Raw genomic sequence first — 13,619 nt, 5'->3', positions numbered from 1 at the left:
GGATGTGAACTGGAGAAGCAGCGGATCAGAGCACTGGCTGCTCTTCCGGAGGATTCCCCATTCTGCTGCCAGCTCCCATGTGACTCACAACCATCTAACCCTCCCGTCCTAGGAGACCTGACACCCTCTTCTGACCTGTGTGCTCACACAAGGTGCACAGGCGTGTGTGCTGGCAAAACGCAAATACACACAAAATAAAGTTAAAATGAAAAAGAGCGAATGGCCTTGAACTTCTAATCTTCCTGTTCCTCCTCCCAGACTTGGTTACAGGCATCAGCTGTCTGCAGTGCTGGGGATGTGAAGACTGCATCCCAGCTCTCGTGATTTAATGGTCTTTCATTTCTCCTGACCCAGGCCTTCGGTAGTGGCCAGTGACATTTTCTTCCGTCTTCTAGGTGCCAACACGCCCTACTCAGCACAGCCCACCAGCTATGACTACGATGCCCCACTGAGCGAGGCAGGGGACCTCACTGAGAAGTATTTTGCCCTTCGAAATGTCATTCAGAAGGTGAGTCCCTCGAACTGAGCCAGACTGGTGGCGAGCCTGCCATGAACTCCTCAGAGCTCTGTAGCCGGCTTCCTGCCTGGAACCTTAGTGATGGAGTGGGTGGATGGGGGCATGGACTGTGGTACAGCCGTGCTGAGGAAGACCTCATGGGTCTATCAGCAAGGCTCCAGGATGTACCCTTCTCCTGTGAGACCCAGCTTGGGGAACCTAGTCTGAGGAGGGGAGAGCTAAGGAGTGGTTTAGTGACCTAGCATGTACAGCAAGTAGAAGCCAGAAAATGTGTCCTTGTGGTAGCTCAAGTGTGTAGGGAGGAAAATTGGTAAGACAGCACTGTGCAGGGCCGATGCGAGCCATTCGGAGAGGGGTGGGGCAGGGCAGGGCTGTGTTCTTTTTGGGCCAAGTGACTGCTGTTTCCGCTATCTGCCTCTGGAACCTCTCCATCCTGCCAGCAGCCAGCCTTTGAAACACCTAAAGTTTTCAGGTGGGGTTTCCTGTCTCTGTGGTGAAAAAAAAAAAAAATGCCCACAATTTTTTTGCTCAGTCACCTGAGTTTTGAAGTTAAAAAAAAAAAAGGTTTTCTGCCTGTAAGTGGTAAAAGTTAAGTGTCGTATAATGCCAGTTTTAAGCGTGTCTCGAGATTTGTGTTCGGAAATCTTTTCTTTTGTTTTTGTGGGGTTTCTGTTTGTGTTTTGAGACAGGGTCTCTCTTCGTAAATGAGGTCGGTACTTTGAACCCACAGAGATCTGCCTGCCTCTGCCCCTGGAGAGCAGTGCACCACCACACCTGGCATGGAAAAAAACGTGACATGAACCTTGTGTGGTACACGTGTGCCGTCTCCCTTCTGGAGGCAGAGCAAGAGGATCAGGAGTTAAGTCATCCTTGGGTATAGGGTTCAAGGCCAGCCCCGGCTGCCCAAGACAGAGTCTCAAAAAAAAGAGATGTTACCATACTTTCTAAAACTATTTGATTCACGTTTCTTATGTGAAGGGTGTTTCTCCCTTCCTCACCCCAGTACCTTCCAGCTCTAGGTAGGAGAAAAAGAAGGTTAGTGAGGAGAGGGGGTGGAGTTCTCTTTAGCTACTTCCTGCTGGTTAGGGTCTTTGGGTTCCTTGGGGCAAGTCCAATCTCCAACTTCTCACCAAACTGCAACAACAGCAACCTGGAGTAACAGAGCAAAACCCCAACAGCCTCCTTTCTCATTACTCCCCAACACACTCTGTCTGGGCTCTGGCATTTACTCTCTCTCCAGAGTCCTCATATTTAAACTATCTGCAGCTGGCAAAGAGCTCCTCTCAGAGCCGGCATGAGGCAAATAGTCTGCTGCTGTGGACCATTTGTCCCACATCCCACACCTGAAACATAACTGAGGTGGGGGTTTTCTGTTTGTTTTTGGTTTGGTTTGGCTTGGTTTGGTTTGGTTTTTTGTTTTTTGAGGCAGGGTTTCTCTGTGTAATAGCCCTGACTGTCCTGGACTTGCTTTGTAGAGCAGGCTAGCCTCGGTCTCATGAAGATCCACCTCTCTCTGCCTCCCAAGTGCTGGGATCAAAGGCATGTGCCACCACCACCTGGCTTACAACTGAGGTTTGTTTTTTGTTTTTGTTTTAAGATTTATTATTTACTCTGTATACATTGTTTTGCCTGTATGTGTGCCTGCAGGCCAGAAACGGACACCAGATCTCATTATAGATGGTTATGAGCCACCATGTGGTTGGTGGGAATTGAACTCAGGAACTCTAGAAGAGCAGCCAGGGCTCTTAACCTCTGAACCATCTCTCCAGCCCACAAATGAGTTTTTTAAAGATACCAAAACTTTCCACTACAAAAAGAAAGAAAAAATATATATTCACACCTAAAATTTCTCTTCGCTTAAAAACTTTTTGAAAGGTGTGTGTGTGTGTGTTTACATGTATGTAGTAGGTACCTTCGGATGGCAGAAAAGGGCTTTAAATCCACTGGAGCTGGAGTGACAGGATTGAGGACTACCCTGTGTGGGTTGGTACTGCAAACTGAAAGAGCAGCAAGTACCCTTATCTGCTGGACGGCATGTCCAGCCCAAGTCATCTTCACTCTTGATACAGATAGATTGGTTTCTACTTGGTATGTGTGTGTATATGCTTGTAAGTAGGTGTGTGTGTCTTCCTCAATCACTCCCCACCTTATTTTGAGGCAGAGTCTCTCACTGACCCTGGGGTTCACTGGCCAGGACTCTGCCCATCTCTGGGATCACAGGCATGTGCCCTCCCTACCCCCTGCCTTGGTTTTTGTGGGGCTGGGGACTGAACTCAGCTCCTCTTGCTTGCATGGCGAGTGTCTGAGCCCTGTGCACAGATTAATTTCAGCTATTTTTTTTTATGTAATTTCTTTGTCTTCCCCCTTTTCTTGTTTCTCTTCTCTTTATTACTTTCTCTTTGCTTTGTTTGAGGATGTTTCTGTTTTCCTGTTTCCTCCCTTTTGGGGTTGGGAAGTTTTTCTTTCTCTGTGTTTTTGTTTTCTTACCCTGTCAAGTGTGTTATCTATGCCCTTAGAAGAACGGGGCCCCCAAGGCGACTGTATATGCAAAATGAGCAGAATACGGCAACCAACACCCAGTGGGAGCCTCCCTGATGCCTTTTGATCACCCTCAGCATCCACCTACCTCTCCTGAGCTAACTGCTGCCCCAACTTCTGTTGCCATCTATTAAAACCACTTGTTTTGAACTTGATATAAATGGATTCATGTACACCTTAACTCAAGGAGGCAGAAGCAGGAGGATCTCTGTGAGTTCGAGGCCAACCTGGTCTACAGACCAAGTTCCAGGACAGCCAATACTACATAGAAAAATCCTGTCTCAAAAATCCAGAGAGAGATTCAGAGTTACCCTTGGCTACATAGTAAATTTGGGGCTATCCTGGACTACATGAGACCCTACCTGAAAAAAATAATTTTAAAATGTAATAGGGAGCTGGTGAGATGGCTCAGCAGGTAAAGGCCCTTGTTGTCAACTCAAGTTCAGCCCCCCAGTACCCACAAAACCTAAGCTGGGCATGATGGTAAACACATGTAATCCCACTTGGGAGGCAGAAGCAAGATCGGGAGTTCAAGGTTATCCTCAGCTACCTTGAGAATTCTCTACTTGGAGTCCTGTTTTAATTAACTCCTTAATTAGTGCCATAGTGGCTGCAGATAATGTTTTAACCCATAGAGCAGGTTCCTATGTTTCACAGGTTGTTTGTCCTAGCTGGTCTTAGCTGCTTGGTACACATAGGCCTCCTGTTGAAGGTAAAGTCTGGACAAAGATTTACAGGCAGAGATGAGAGAGCAGCATGCTTGACGGCCAGGGCTGGAGAACTGTCAGAACTCAGGCAGCGTGAGGAAGGGGTCCTGCTTCTAGAATGCCTGGGAAGGAGCCCAACCCCTGAAGTGTGGGGAGATGGATGAAGCCAGAGTCAAGTAGAGACGTCTTGCGTTCATGTCCTGGGCCAGTGTGACTGACTTGGGGAAGTGAGGGCCGCCGGGAGGGTTGAGCAGAACAGCCGAAGGCTTATGCAGGCTGCAGGAAGAGAGCTCCGGTGACAGTGACACAGGAAGACCAGTTAGGTGCTGTGGTGATGATGGCATGTGTGCACACGCCACCAGTCAGATTCAGACCACAGTATGAAAGTGGAAAGCCGCACGCCGTGGCTCACACGTGTAATCTCCGCGCTTGGGAGACTGAGGGTTACCATGAGGTTGAGATAGTGAGTTCTAGGCCAACCTAAGCTTACAGCAGTATGAACTGCTGTTTCCAGGAGGGGCTGGGTGAGGGGAAAGGAAGGCAAGGGAGGGTGCAGCCACTGGTGGTTTTCTGTGGCAAGTGCGAGGGCAAGAATCAGATGCAAGGCGGCTCAGTGAGTAAAGCATTTTGTGGTCAAGGCTGAGGGCCTGAGTTCGGTTCCCAGCATTCCCAGACAGCTGTTCCCTGAGCTTCTAGAACTCTGCTTTCTCCATCTCACCAGAGGAGTGTGTGTGTGTTATACAAGCACGCTGCTGCCTCCCCCTTTCCAAGGATCCCAGTTCAGCACACAGCAACCCTCCGTAGTGGGGTTAAAGGTGTGTACCCGCCCCCCCCCCCCACGCAGGGATGGCTTATTTTAAAACTGTCTGTTTCCCCCAGTGCTGGGTCTCGATCCCAGGGCCTTGCACATCCAGGCAAGCACCCTCCCACTGAGCAGCGTCCCTGGCTGCACATGGTCTTTCTCATGGAACTTGTAGACATGTAAGCAACCGAGGAGGGGAAGCATCCAAGGAGACGCTCCATGCAGACTTCACCTGACCCTTCCCTCCTCCAGAGTCTCTCCCCAGAGACAGTGTCAAGGGCACCCAGAGTGAAGGGGGACCGGCTCTCCTCTGCTTGGACTCTGGGAAGAAAGGCTTCCCTGGAGGCTGCCTGAGCCCAGGCTCGCCGAGCAAGGTCACGTGGGAGTCTTCAAGGCTTGACAGAACTCCTGACATTTGCATTTCTCTAAGGCATTGTCTTTGGTGTGGGTAAACCTGAACCAGCCCCGGTTAACACTTTGACCATAAAACTGCAGTCTCCTCTCTCCCGCGTCCCGATGACACAGGCATGGCTTTATTTTTAGGAGCTCTTGAGTGAATCGGTGACCTGTTTAAGCAGTTCTGTCCTAACCTTGTGTATATCTGTGTGTGTAAAAGAGGGTGTGTGTGTGTGTGTATGTATGTGTGTATATGTCTGTGTGTGAGAGTGTGTGTGTGTGTATCTGTGTGTGTGTGTGTTATCTGTATGAGAGTGTGTGTGTGTGTGTGTGTATCTGTGTGTGTGAGAGTGTGTGTGTGTGTGTGTGTATCTGTGTGTGTGAGAGTGTGTGTGTGTGTATCTGTGTGTGTGTGTTATCTGTGTGTGTGTGTGTATGTGTGTATATGTCTGTGTGTGAGAGTGTGTGTGTGTATCTGTGTGTGTGTGTTATCTGTGTGAGAGTGTGTGTGTGTGTATCTGTGTGTGTGTGTTATCTGTGTGTGTGTGTGTGTATGTGTGTATATGTCTGTGTGTGAGAGTGTGTGTGTGTATCTGTGTGTGTGTGTTATCTGTGTGAGAGTGTGTGTGTGTATCTGTGTGTGTGAGAGCGTGTGTGTGTGTGTATCTGTGTGTGTGTATCTGTGTGTGTGTATCTGTGTGTGTGTGTATCTGTGTGTGTGTGTGTTATCTGTGTGAGAGTGTGTGTGTGTGTATCTGTGTGTGTGAGAGTGTGTGTGTGTGTGTGTGTATCTGTGTGTGTGAGAGCGTGTGTGTGTGTGTGTATCTGTGTGTGTGAGAGCGTGTGTGTGTGTGTGTGTATCTGTGTGTGTGAGAGCGTGTGTGTGTGTATATCTGTGTGTGTGTGTTATCTGTGTGAGAGTGTGTGTGTGTGTGTATCTGTGTGTGTGTGTGTATCTGTGTGTGTGAGCGTGTGTGTGTGTGTGTATCTGTGTGTGTGAGCGTGTGTGTGTGTTATCTGTGTGAGAGTGTGTGTGTGTGTGTGCATCTGTGTGTGTGAGAGCGTGTGTATCTGTGTGTATCTGTGTGTGTGAGAGCGTGTGTGTGTGTGTGTATCTGTGTGTGTGTGTTATCTGTGTGAGAGTGTGTGTGTGTGTGTATCTGTGTGTGTGTATCTGTGTGTATCTGTGTGTGTGAGAGCGTGTGTGTGTGTATCTGTGTGTGAGAGTGTGTGTGTGTGTGTATCTGTGTGTGAGAGTGTGTGTGTGTATCTGTGTGTGTGTGTGTATCTGTGTGTGAGAGTGTGTGTGTGTGTGTATCTGTGTGTGTGTGTGTATCTGTGTGTGAGAGTGTGTGTGTGTGTGTATCTGTGTGTGTGAGAGCGTGTGTGTGTGTGTGTATCTGTGTGTGTGTGTGTGTATCTGTGTGTGTGTGTGTGTATCTGTGTGTGTGTGTGTGTGTGTATCTGTGTGTGTGTGTGTGTATCTGTGTGTGTGTATCTGTGTGTGTGTGTATCTGTGTGTGTGAGAGCGTGTGTATCTGTGTGTGTATCTGTGTGTGTGTGTGTGTATCTGTGTGTGTGTGTGTGTGTATCTGTGTGTGTGTATCTGTGTGTATCTGTGTGTGTGTGTATCTGTGTGTGTGAGAGCGTGTGTATCTGTGTGTGTATCTGTGTGTGTGTATCTGTGTGTGAGAGCGTGTGTGTGTGTAGATGTGAGTACATTCGCACATGCATTCACACTTGTGAGAGATGGTGGAAGTCAGAAGCGCTGGGCCTCAGCTTCACCTCGTCTGTGGAGGATCTTTTGCTGTGTGCCCTGTGCAGCAGGCCAGCTGTTCCCTGAGAACATCCGGGGACTCTCCCTCTCACTGCAGGAGCGCAGGTGTTACACACGCTTGCTGCTGCTTCCACCCGTGCATGGGTCCCGGGATTCCCGATTCAGATCTGCGCATGTCCACAGCCGTCACTTTACCAGCGCGCTCCTCCCACCTCTCCCTTTGAGGGGAGAGTCCGGTGGGGTTTGGAGGTGGCTGACGGGTAGAGATTACACATGCGTGGTTGAAGCAAAGGACCCTGGAGATTCCAAAGGGTGGGCCTGGGGCTAGGGAGACAGCACTTTGGGGGTGAGGCAGGGCTGTGAGAGGAGCACTCAGCCTTATCCCCCAGCACGCCCCTTATGTCTAACACCGGACCCCCCCAGGCGGACCGAACCACCCGCAGACGCATGCTGAGCGGGGCACGGCCCCTGGTGCCCTGAGCCTGCTCCCCACCCGGGAAATGAGTGCACACCTCAGAAGCTGACTGACTCTGGGAAGTTATTTGCATTTTCTTTTAATTTCCCTTTCTTTGTTGTTGGTGCTATGTGTTTGTTTGATACAGTCTCCCTGTGTAGCCCTGGCTGGCCTAGAATGCACTGGGTAGACCAGGCTAGCCTCAAACTCCCAAAACTGCCTGCCCTCTGTTTCCCAAGTGTTGGGACTGAAGTCATCTGCTACCATGCCTGGCCTGAGTGTGTGTGTGTGTGTCTGTGTGTGTGTGTGCGCGTGTGTGTGCGCGTGCGCGTGTTTATACACTAGCCCACGTGCAAGGCCTGTAAGTTTGTCGTGCATGCATGTGCAAAGGACGGGGGCCAACTTCTGGCACCTTCCCCGACCTCCCTCTGGTTTACTGTTGGAGATAGGGTCCCTCACTGCACCGTGAGCTTCCTGCATCCGCTTGGATGGCTGCCCAGCCACCGGCCTTTCCCTCCTCTCTGGGCAAAGTCACTCATGCAGCTTTCTGGATCTTTAATGCGTGACTTAATACAAGGTTACCACAGCCTGCCGTGGACTGTTCAAGGCCTGAACAAGGACTGTTCGTGTCTACAGCTCATCCCAACACCAAGTGCTTTCTACATAGAATCCATTAGATGGATAGACGGAGACAGGAGACTAGCGCAGGAAAATCAGTTTCCATGGAATCCGCCAGGTTCCCTGGGGAGAGAGAACGGCTCTCTGGGTACCTGAGTATGCGTAACCAAATGGCACAAAGGAGGCTTCGACGGCCAGTCTCAAAGCCATGTCTCAGGCATAGGTCATGATGGAGAAGCAAAGGATAGGCAGTGAGGTGTTTGTGACACTTGCTTATTTCTGAAACATTCGTTACCTGGATAGAACATTAGGATTCTGCTCGTACCAATAAAAAATTATTAAACAGAGTCACGCGTAGTGGTGCACAATTTTAATCCTAGCCCTTGGGAGGCAGAGGCAGGATCTCTGAATTTGAGGCCAGCCAGGTCTACAGAGTGAGTTCCGGGTCAGCCGGAGTTACACAGAGAAACCCTGTCTTGAAAAAAGAAAAAAGAAAAAAATTACAGATGGGTGTCTAAAGGTTAACAGTTTTTTGTGTTTTTTTTTTTTTCCTCTCCTCTCTTCCCCACTGTGCCTTATAGTTTATAGATATACCGGAAGGCCTTATCCCTCCATCTACACCCAAGTACGCATATGGAAAAGTTGCTCTGAGAAAGGTAAGACAGGGCACAGGTTGGGAGTGTGGCTCAGTGAGTAGAGCGCTTGCCTGGCGTGAGTGGAGCCCTGGGGCATGTCTCCAACACTGTGTAAACCAGTGTGCTGGCACACACCCGTAACCCTGGCATTCAGGAGCTGGAGGCAGGAGGATCAGGCGTTCGAGGTCATTGTTGGCTACAGAGTGAGTTAGAAGCTAGCCTGGGCTGCGTAAAACCCTATCTCAAAAAGAAAACAAAAACAAGTCTGATCCTCACTGAGAGTCAGATGGGGAGACACAGTGAGTGGTGTTGTCTCTGGCCGAGGGCTGCCGTTTTCTGTGACTTTGTTTTCTGAGAGCCGGGCGGAGCGGTTGGCGTTTCTGCGGGAACGGGGGGATGGAAGATGAGAAGATGTGGATGCAGGCTGACCGGCTGCACAGCGAGGCACAGGAGGAAGAGGGGGTCTTGGTCCGCTGTGGCTTAGTTCTCGACTCTCAAAGGCAGTGCTGTGGGTGGCTGTGGAGGTGACATCCTGCTTCATATTCTGCCCAGTGACGCTTTGTCCCATCATTTGCCCCTTTCACTTTTTTTTTTTTTTCTTTATTTCATTTATTTCTTGGGTTGGGAGACGTGCATACCATGGTAACTAGATGGAGGCCAGCGAACAACATGAGGGAGTCTGGGGAATCGAACTCAGGTCTTCAGACACGGCGACAAGTGCCCTTCTCTGTGGACCCCCTTACAAGTCTTACCCACCCTTTTTTAAATGAGTTCCCCCAGGCCACAGCAATTTTGACATCTCTGCTCTTAAATTAGATCCAAAAATCATATCCCAGTGACTTTTGGAATGCTGGGGCATCACGGGGGGAAAAGCTAGAAATTAATCATTAGTAAGAGTTAAGGTGATTTCTTCTGGGGGGAAAAGGGGGAGTTACCTAATGGTCGGAAGGAGGGTTGAAACAAAATCGGCTTGTTTTGACTCTCTGGGTCTTCAGGTTTTCCCCTTACCCCATCCCTAACTCCTATATGCATTCATTCATCAGAAAAGAAGAAAACACGAACAGTCACTTACTTCTTAAGAATCTTGAAATTCTAAAATAGCAACCTAAGTTTTTATCTTTAAGCCAAACGCCAAACAGCGTGGTACTTTTTTCCACTCGAAGCCTCTCTCCGGCGTCTGGTTGGCTGGCTGGGCTGCTGTAAGAGTTTCCACTGAGTGAGATCCTGTGCTGCGCTCTACAAAGAGTGTGCTCTCTGATAGGAATCTCTTGTTAGACCTGCCACACTTGAGTCACACTGGGAAAGGGCACTTCCTCACCTCTGTAGCTACTCAAGAAAACAGTAAGAACTTCTGCTACATGCTATCAAATAAAATATTAAAGCAACAATACCAAAATTGAAAAAAACATAAAGAAATACAGCTTAGTGCCACGAAGGAAATCAGCAGATTGGGCGTGGTGGCTCATGCCTGTAATCCTAGCACTATTGGGGCTGAGGCAGGAGGATTGCTGTGAAGTTCAAGATCAGCCTGTGCTACATAGTGAATCTGAGGCTAGCCTGGGCTATCGAGAAAGATGCTATATCCAAAAAACAGGGAGATGGGGTGAGGGTGGAGAGAAACAGATGTGGCTGTAAATCCCAGCACTGGGAAGTGGGAGGCACGAGGATCAGATGTTCAGGACCATCCTTTTGTCTACGTAGAGAGTTCCAGCCTGGGCTACGAGAGACACTAATAAACTCAAAATAAAACACAGAAACCTAGGAGGGAAGGACTCAACATACAACCTTTTTCAATTCACCTCGAGGCCTTTCTTAGCTCTGAGCTGTGCTTCAGAATAGGTGCGCTTGAAGCTCTCTTTAAGACCACCATCATTTACATTTTCATGAGTTAGGATCAGGGCCTGGCTCAGCAGTTTAGAACACTGGCTGCTCTCTTTTTCTTAGTTTAGTTCTGTTTTGTTTGACACCCAGGCAGTCCTGGGCGTCCTGGATCTTGATATGTAGACCAGGCTGGCCCAAAGTCACAGACATGCCTGCCTTCCAAGTGCTGAGATTAAAGGTGGGTGCCACCATGCCTGGCTTTGATCTTCTAGAGGGTCCAGGTTTGACTTCTGATTCCTAGTGCCTACATGGCAGCTCCCAACCTCTGTGACCCCAGTTCCAGGTTCTGACAGCCTCTTCTAATCTCCTTGGGCACCGCACACACATGTACACACAGATGCACACAGACACACACGCGGGCCAGACACCCAAACACATAAGATTAAAAAGGAAGTAGGAGTAGGAGGGCATGGTTGCACACACCTTTAATCCAAGCATTTGGGGACAGGTTAGTCAGATCTCTGTGAGTTCAAGGCCAGCCAGGTCTATGTGGCTAGACCCAGGCCACCCAAATAAACTAAAATGAAAAGTTGAGAGCCAGGCCTGGAGCTGCAGCTCAGTGGTAGAGAACTGATGTAGTTTGTGCGACCCCCGAGTTCGTAGCTGGGGTTGTGTCTTTAATTCCAACACCTGGGAGGCAGAAGCAGGCAGAGCTTTGTGAAGTCAAGACCAGCGGGTCTGCAGCGTGAGTTCCAGGCCTCAGGAGGGCCTGCTTGGCGTGCAGAAAGCCCTGAGTTTGAACCCCAGCAGGACCTAAGGCAGGTGTGGCCGCACACTCACAGTGCCCCAGCACTTGGAGAGTCAGAAGAGCAAGGCCATCCTTGGCCATGTAGCACCCTAGGCCCTAGGCCCTAGGCCCTAGGCCTGCCTGAGACACATGAGGCCTTGTTTCAGAAAGCAAGGGAGCGAGTGAGAGAAGAGAGGGAGTGGGCGAATAAAATCAAAGGTGATTGAGAAGCCAGTGAAACTAGGACAGTTGAGGCGTACCTCAATGTCTTTGATAAGCCCAACTCCCCCCGCCCCCCCCAACACACACCGGGGACAGGACACTGAGTGAGTTTTTGCTTCTTTTCAGTTCAAGACAGTGGCCGAAGCTCTGGGCATCCTGTGTCCCAATGGACCTGTGAAAAGCCTTTATCCCTTGACTTTCGTCCAGGTAAAGCAGGTAGGTCTCCACAGGCAACTCTGCCTTTCTTCCGCTGGCAATGTACATGCTTCCTTACTGTCTCCTGGGCGTCGTGATTTTAGTGCTGAGAAATGGAAGTTTAGGGCTGGGATAGGGCTCAGTTGTTACGGCGCTGTGGCTCTGCTGCTGTGAGCAAAGCTCTGGGTTCCGATCTCCAGCACCTCATAAACCAGGCATGGTGGCACGCCTCTAGTTCCAGCACTTGGGAGATGGAGGTTGGAGGACCAAAAGCTCAAGGTTGCTATCAGCTCCGTGGTATTCGAAGCCAACCTGGGCTCTGTAAGGTCTTTTTCCTGCTTTGGAAAGAACTTCCGCGTGCTTGCGTGCGCTTCATTTCCTGGCACCCCCATGCCTCTGTAGAAATTTCTCTCAACTTTTTCCCTTACAGGATTTTACCCTATCCGCTTTTCATCTGACTCATCGCTTAGCAATTGCTTTTCCTGCTTTGTGTGTGTGTGTGTAGTGGACTGCTTTTCCCTTTGTAAGCCTCTGTCTGTCTATCTGTGTGTGTGCATGTGTCTGTCTGTCTGTTTGTCTATCTCTGTGTGTGTATCTATCTGTGTATGTGTGTGTGTGTCTGTCTATCTGTCTGTGTCTCTCTCTGTTTGTCTCTCTCTGTGTGTGTATCTTTGTATGTGTGCATGTGTCTGTCTGTCTGTCTGTGTGTGTCTCTGTCTGTCTATGATGACTGGTTCCTCAGAGGCTGAAGACACCACTGACCTGAGCTTCCAGGAGGAGAGGGAAAACTAATGCTCTCTGCAGACTTGGTTGAGGCTGCCCCTTGCAGGCGACCTGTGTGTGACTGGCCCCCTCGCCTGCAGCCCGTGCACACCACAGTTAAACTGCACAAAAGTGTTATGTGGGCTTCTCCCAGACCCCAAACCGGAAAGCTTAGGTGCCCCACCCAGTTCCAGGTCTGAGGACAGTGTCTGCCAGGCGGACTGCAGAATGGCCCCTGGACGTTATTGGCAAGATCAGCAGAGTGTGGGGCTCAGCTCTCCAGGAACCAACTGTGAGATGGTTGCTGAAACAAAATAGTGTAAAAATAGCAACTGGCAGCAAATACCACGCTAAGATTAGACTGAAGTACTGTCACCTTCTCCAGACTCCACCGGAAGCCAGGAAGGGGGACTCAGTGACCTAACACCTCAGGAAACAGGGCTGAGATGCCAACTAAATGATCCAGTGTGACAAAGGGGCCAAGTGACCTGTGGCATCATCCCTGGGCCCATCCTAGGAGGATGTGTCTTCTTGTCTGTGTCCACAGAAAAGGCATTTTACTGACTCCCGTGAGGGAGAAATGGTCTAGGAACAATCTGAACTTTTCGGAATTTGTTGCTGTAAGCCCAGCTGTGATGCCCTCATGAGTGTGTGGGAGGCAGAGGTGAGACGCTAGAGAGCTGGAGGCCAGCCTGAGCTACATAGTAAATTCTAGCCTGGCCTGTGAAACAGTGCTACCTCGTCTCCAAAAAAAGAAAAGAAAAAGAAAAAAAACAGAAAATCTAGCACAACAACAAAACCCCAGTGAGATCATATAGACTAGATTTTAAAAGAGTTGAGGTGGCTGGAGATGGGTCAGCAGTTAAGACCACTGGCTGCTTTTCTGGAGGACCTGGGTTCCGTTCCCAGCACCCACACGGCAGCTCACAACTGTAACTCTAGCCCCAGGCATCCAAAACCTCTGGCCTCTGGTCACCTTCATTCGTGCATGCGCGTGCACACACACACACACACACACACACACACACACACACACACACCACATCACATATTATCAGCCGTGGTTATGTGTAATCCCAGCACTTGGGGGAGGATGGAGGCAGGAGAATAAGAAGGTCTAGATTGTCCCTGGCTTATGTAGTAAACTTGAGGTCAGCCCGGGCTACCTGAGTCCTCATCTCAGCAATAAGTAAATATTACTCCTGATTTGGTAGCAAAATCCACCCACCCCCAACTCTCTCTCCACTTTAAATGGTTTCAGGTTGAGTCTTGTTTTGTACCTTAGGGCAGATTTAGCCCAGGGACCTGGAGAATGTTTTCCTGAGCAGAAGTTGGGTTTGTCTTGCATTTGGGGCTTTGTCTGGCTTTAGAAAAAAGGCGTGCATGCA

The 13,619-nt window shown here is 49.6% G+C and overlaps 1 protein-coding gene across 1 annotated transcript in view; it reads left to right on the top strand.

Moving 5' to 3' along the window:
• Positions 1–13,619, top strand: part of Glb1 (galactosidase beta 1) — a 70,241-nt gene that overhangs the window by 36,039 nt on the left and 20,583 nt on the right. Inside the window, exons 10-12 of the mRNA XM_021635764.2 lie at positions 396–508; positions 8,391–8,465; positions 11,401–11,490. Of these exons, the coding sequence (XP_021491439.2) occupies positions 396–508; positions 8,391–8,465; positions 11,401–11,490 (278 nt within the window). The remainder of the gene's footprint in view (positions 1–395; positions 509–8,390; positions 8,466–11,400; positions 11,491–13,619) is intronic.

Source organism: Meriones unguiculatus, chromosome 6, assembly GCF_030254825.1.
Source record: "Meriones unguiculatus strain TT.TT164.6M chromosome 6, Bangor_MerUng_6.1, whole genome shotgun sequence".
Taxonomy (NCBI): Eukaryota; Metazoa; Chordata; class Mammalia; order Rodentia; family Muridae; genus Meriones; species Meriones unguiculatus.
The sequence above is the reverse complement of the archived record's forward strand: the minus strand, read 5'-3'. Positions and strand labels throughout refer to the sequence as shown.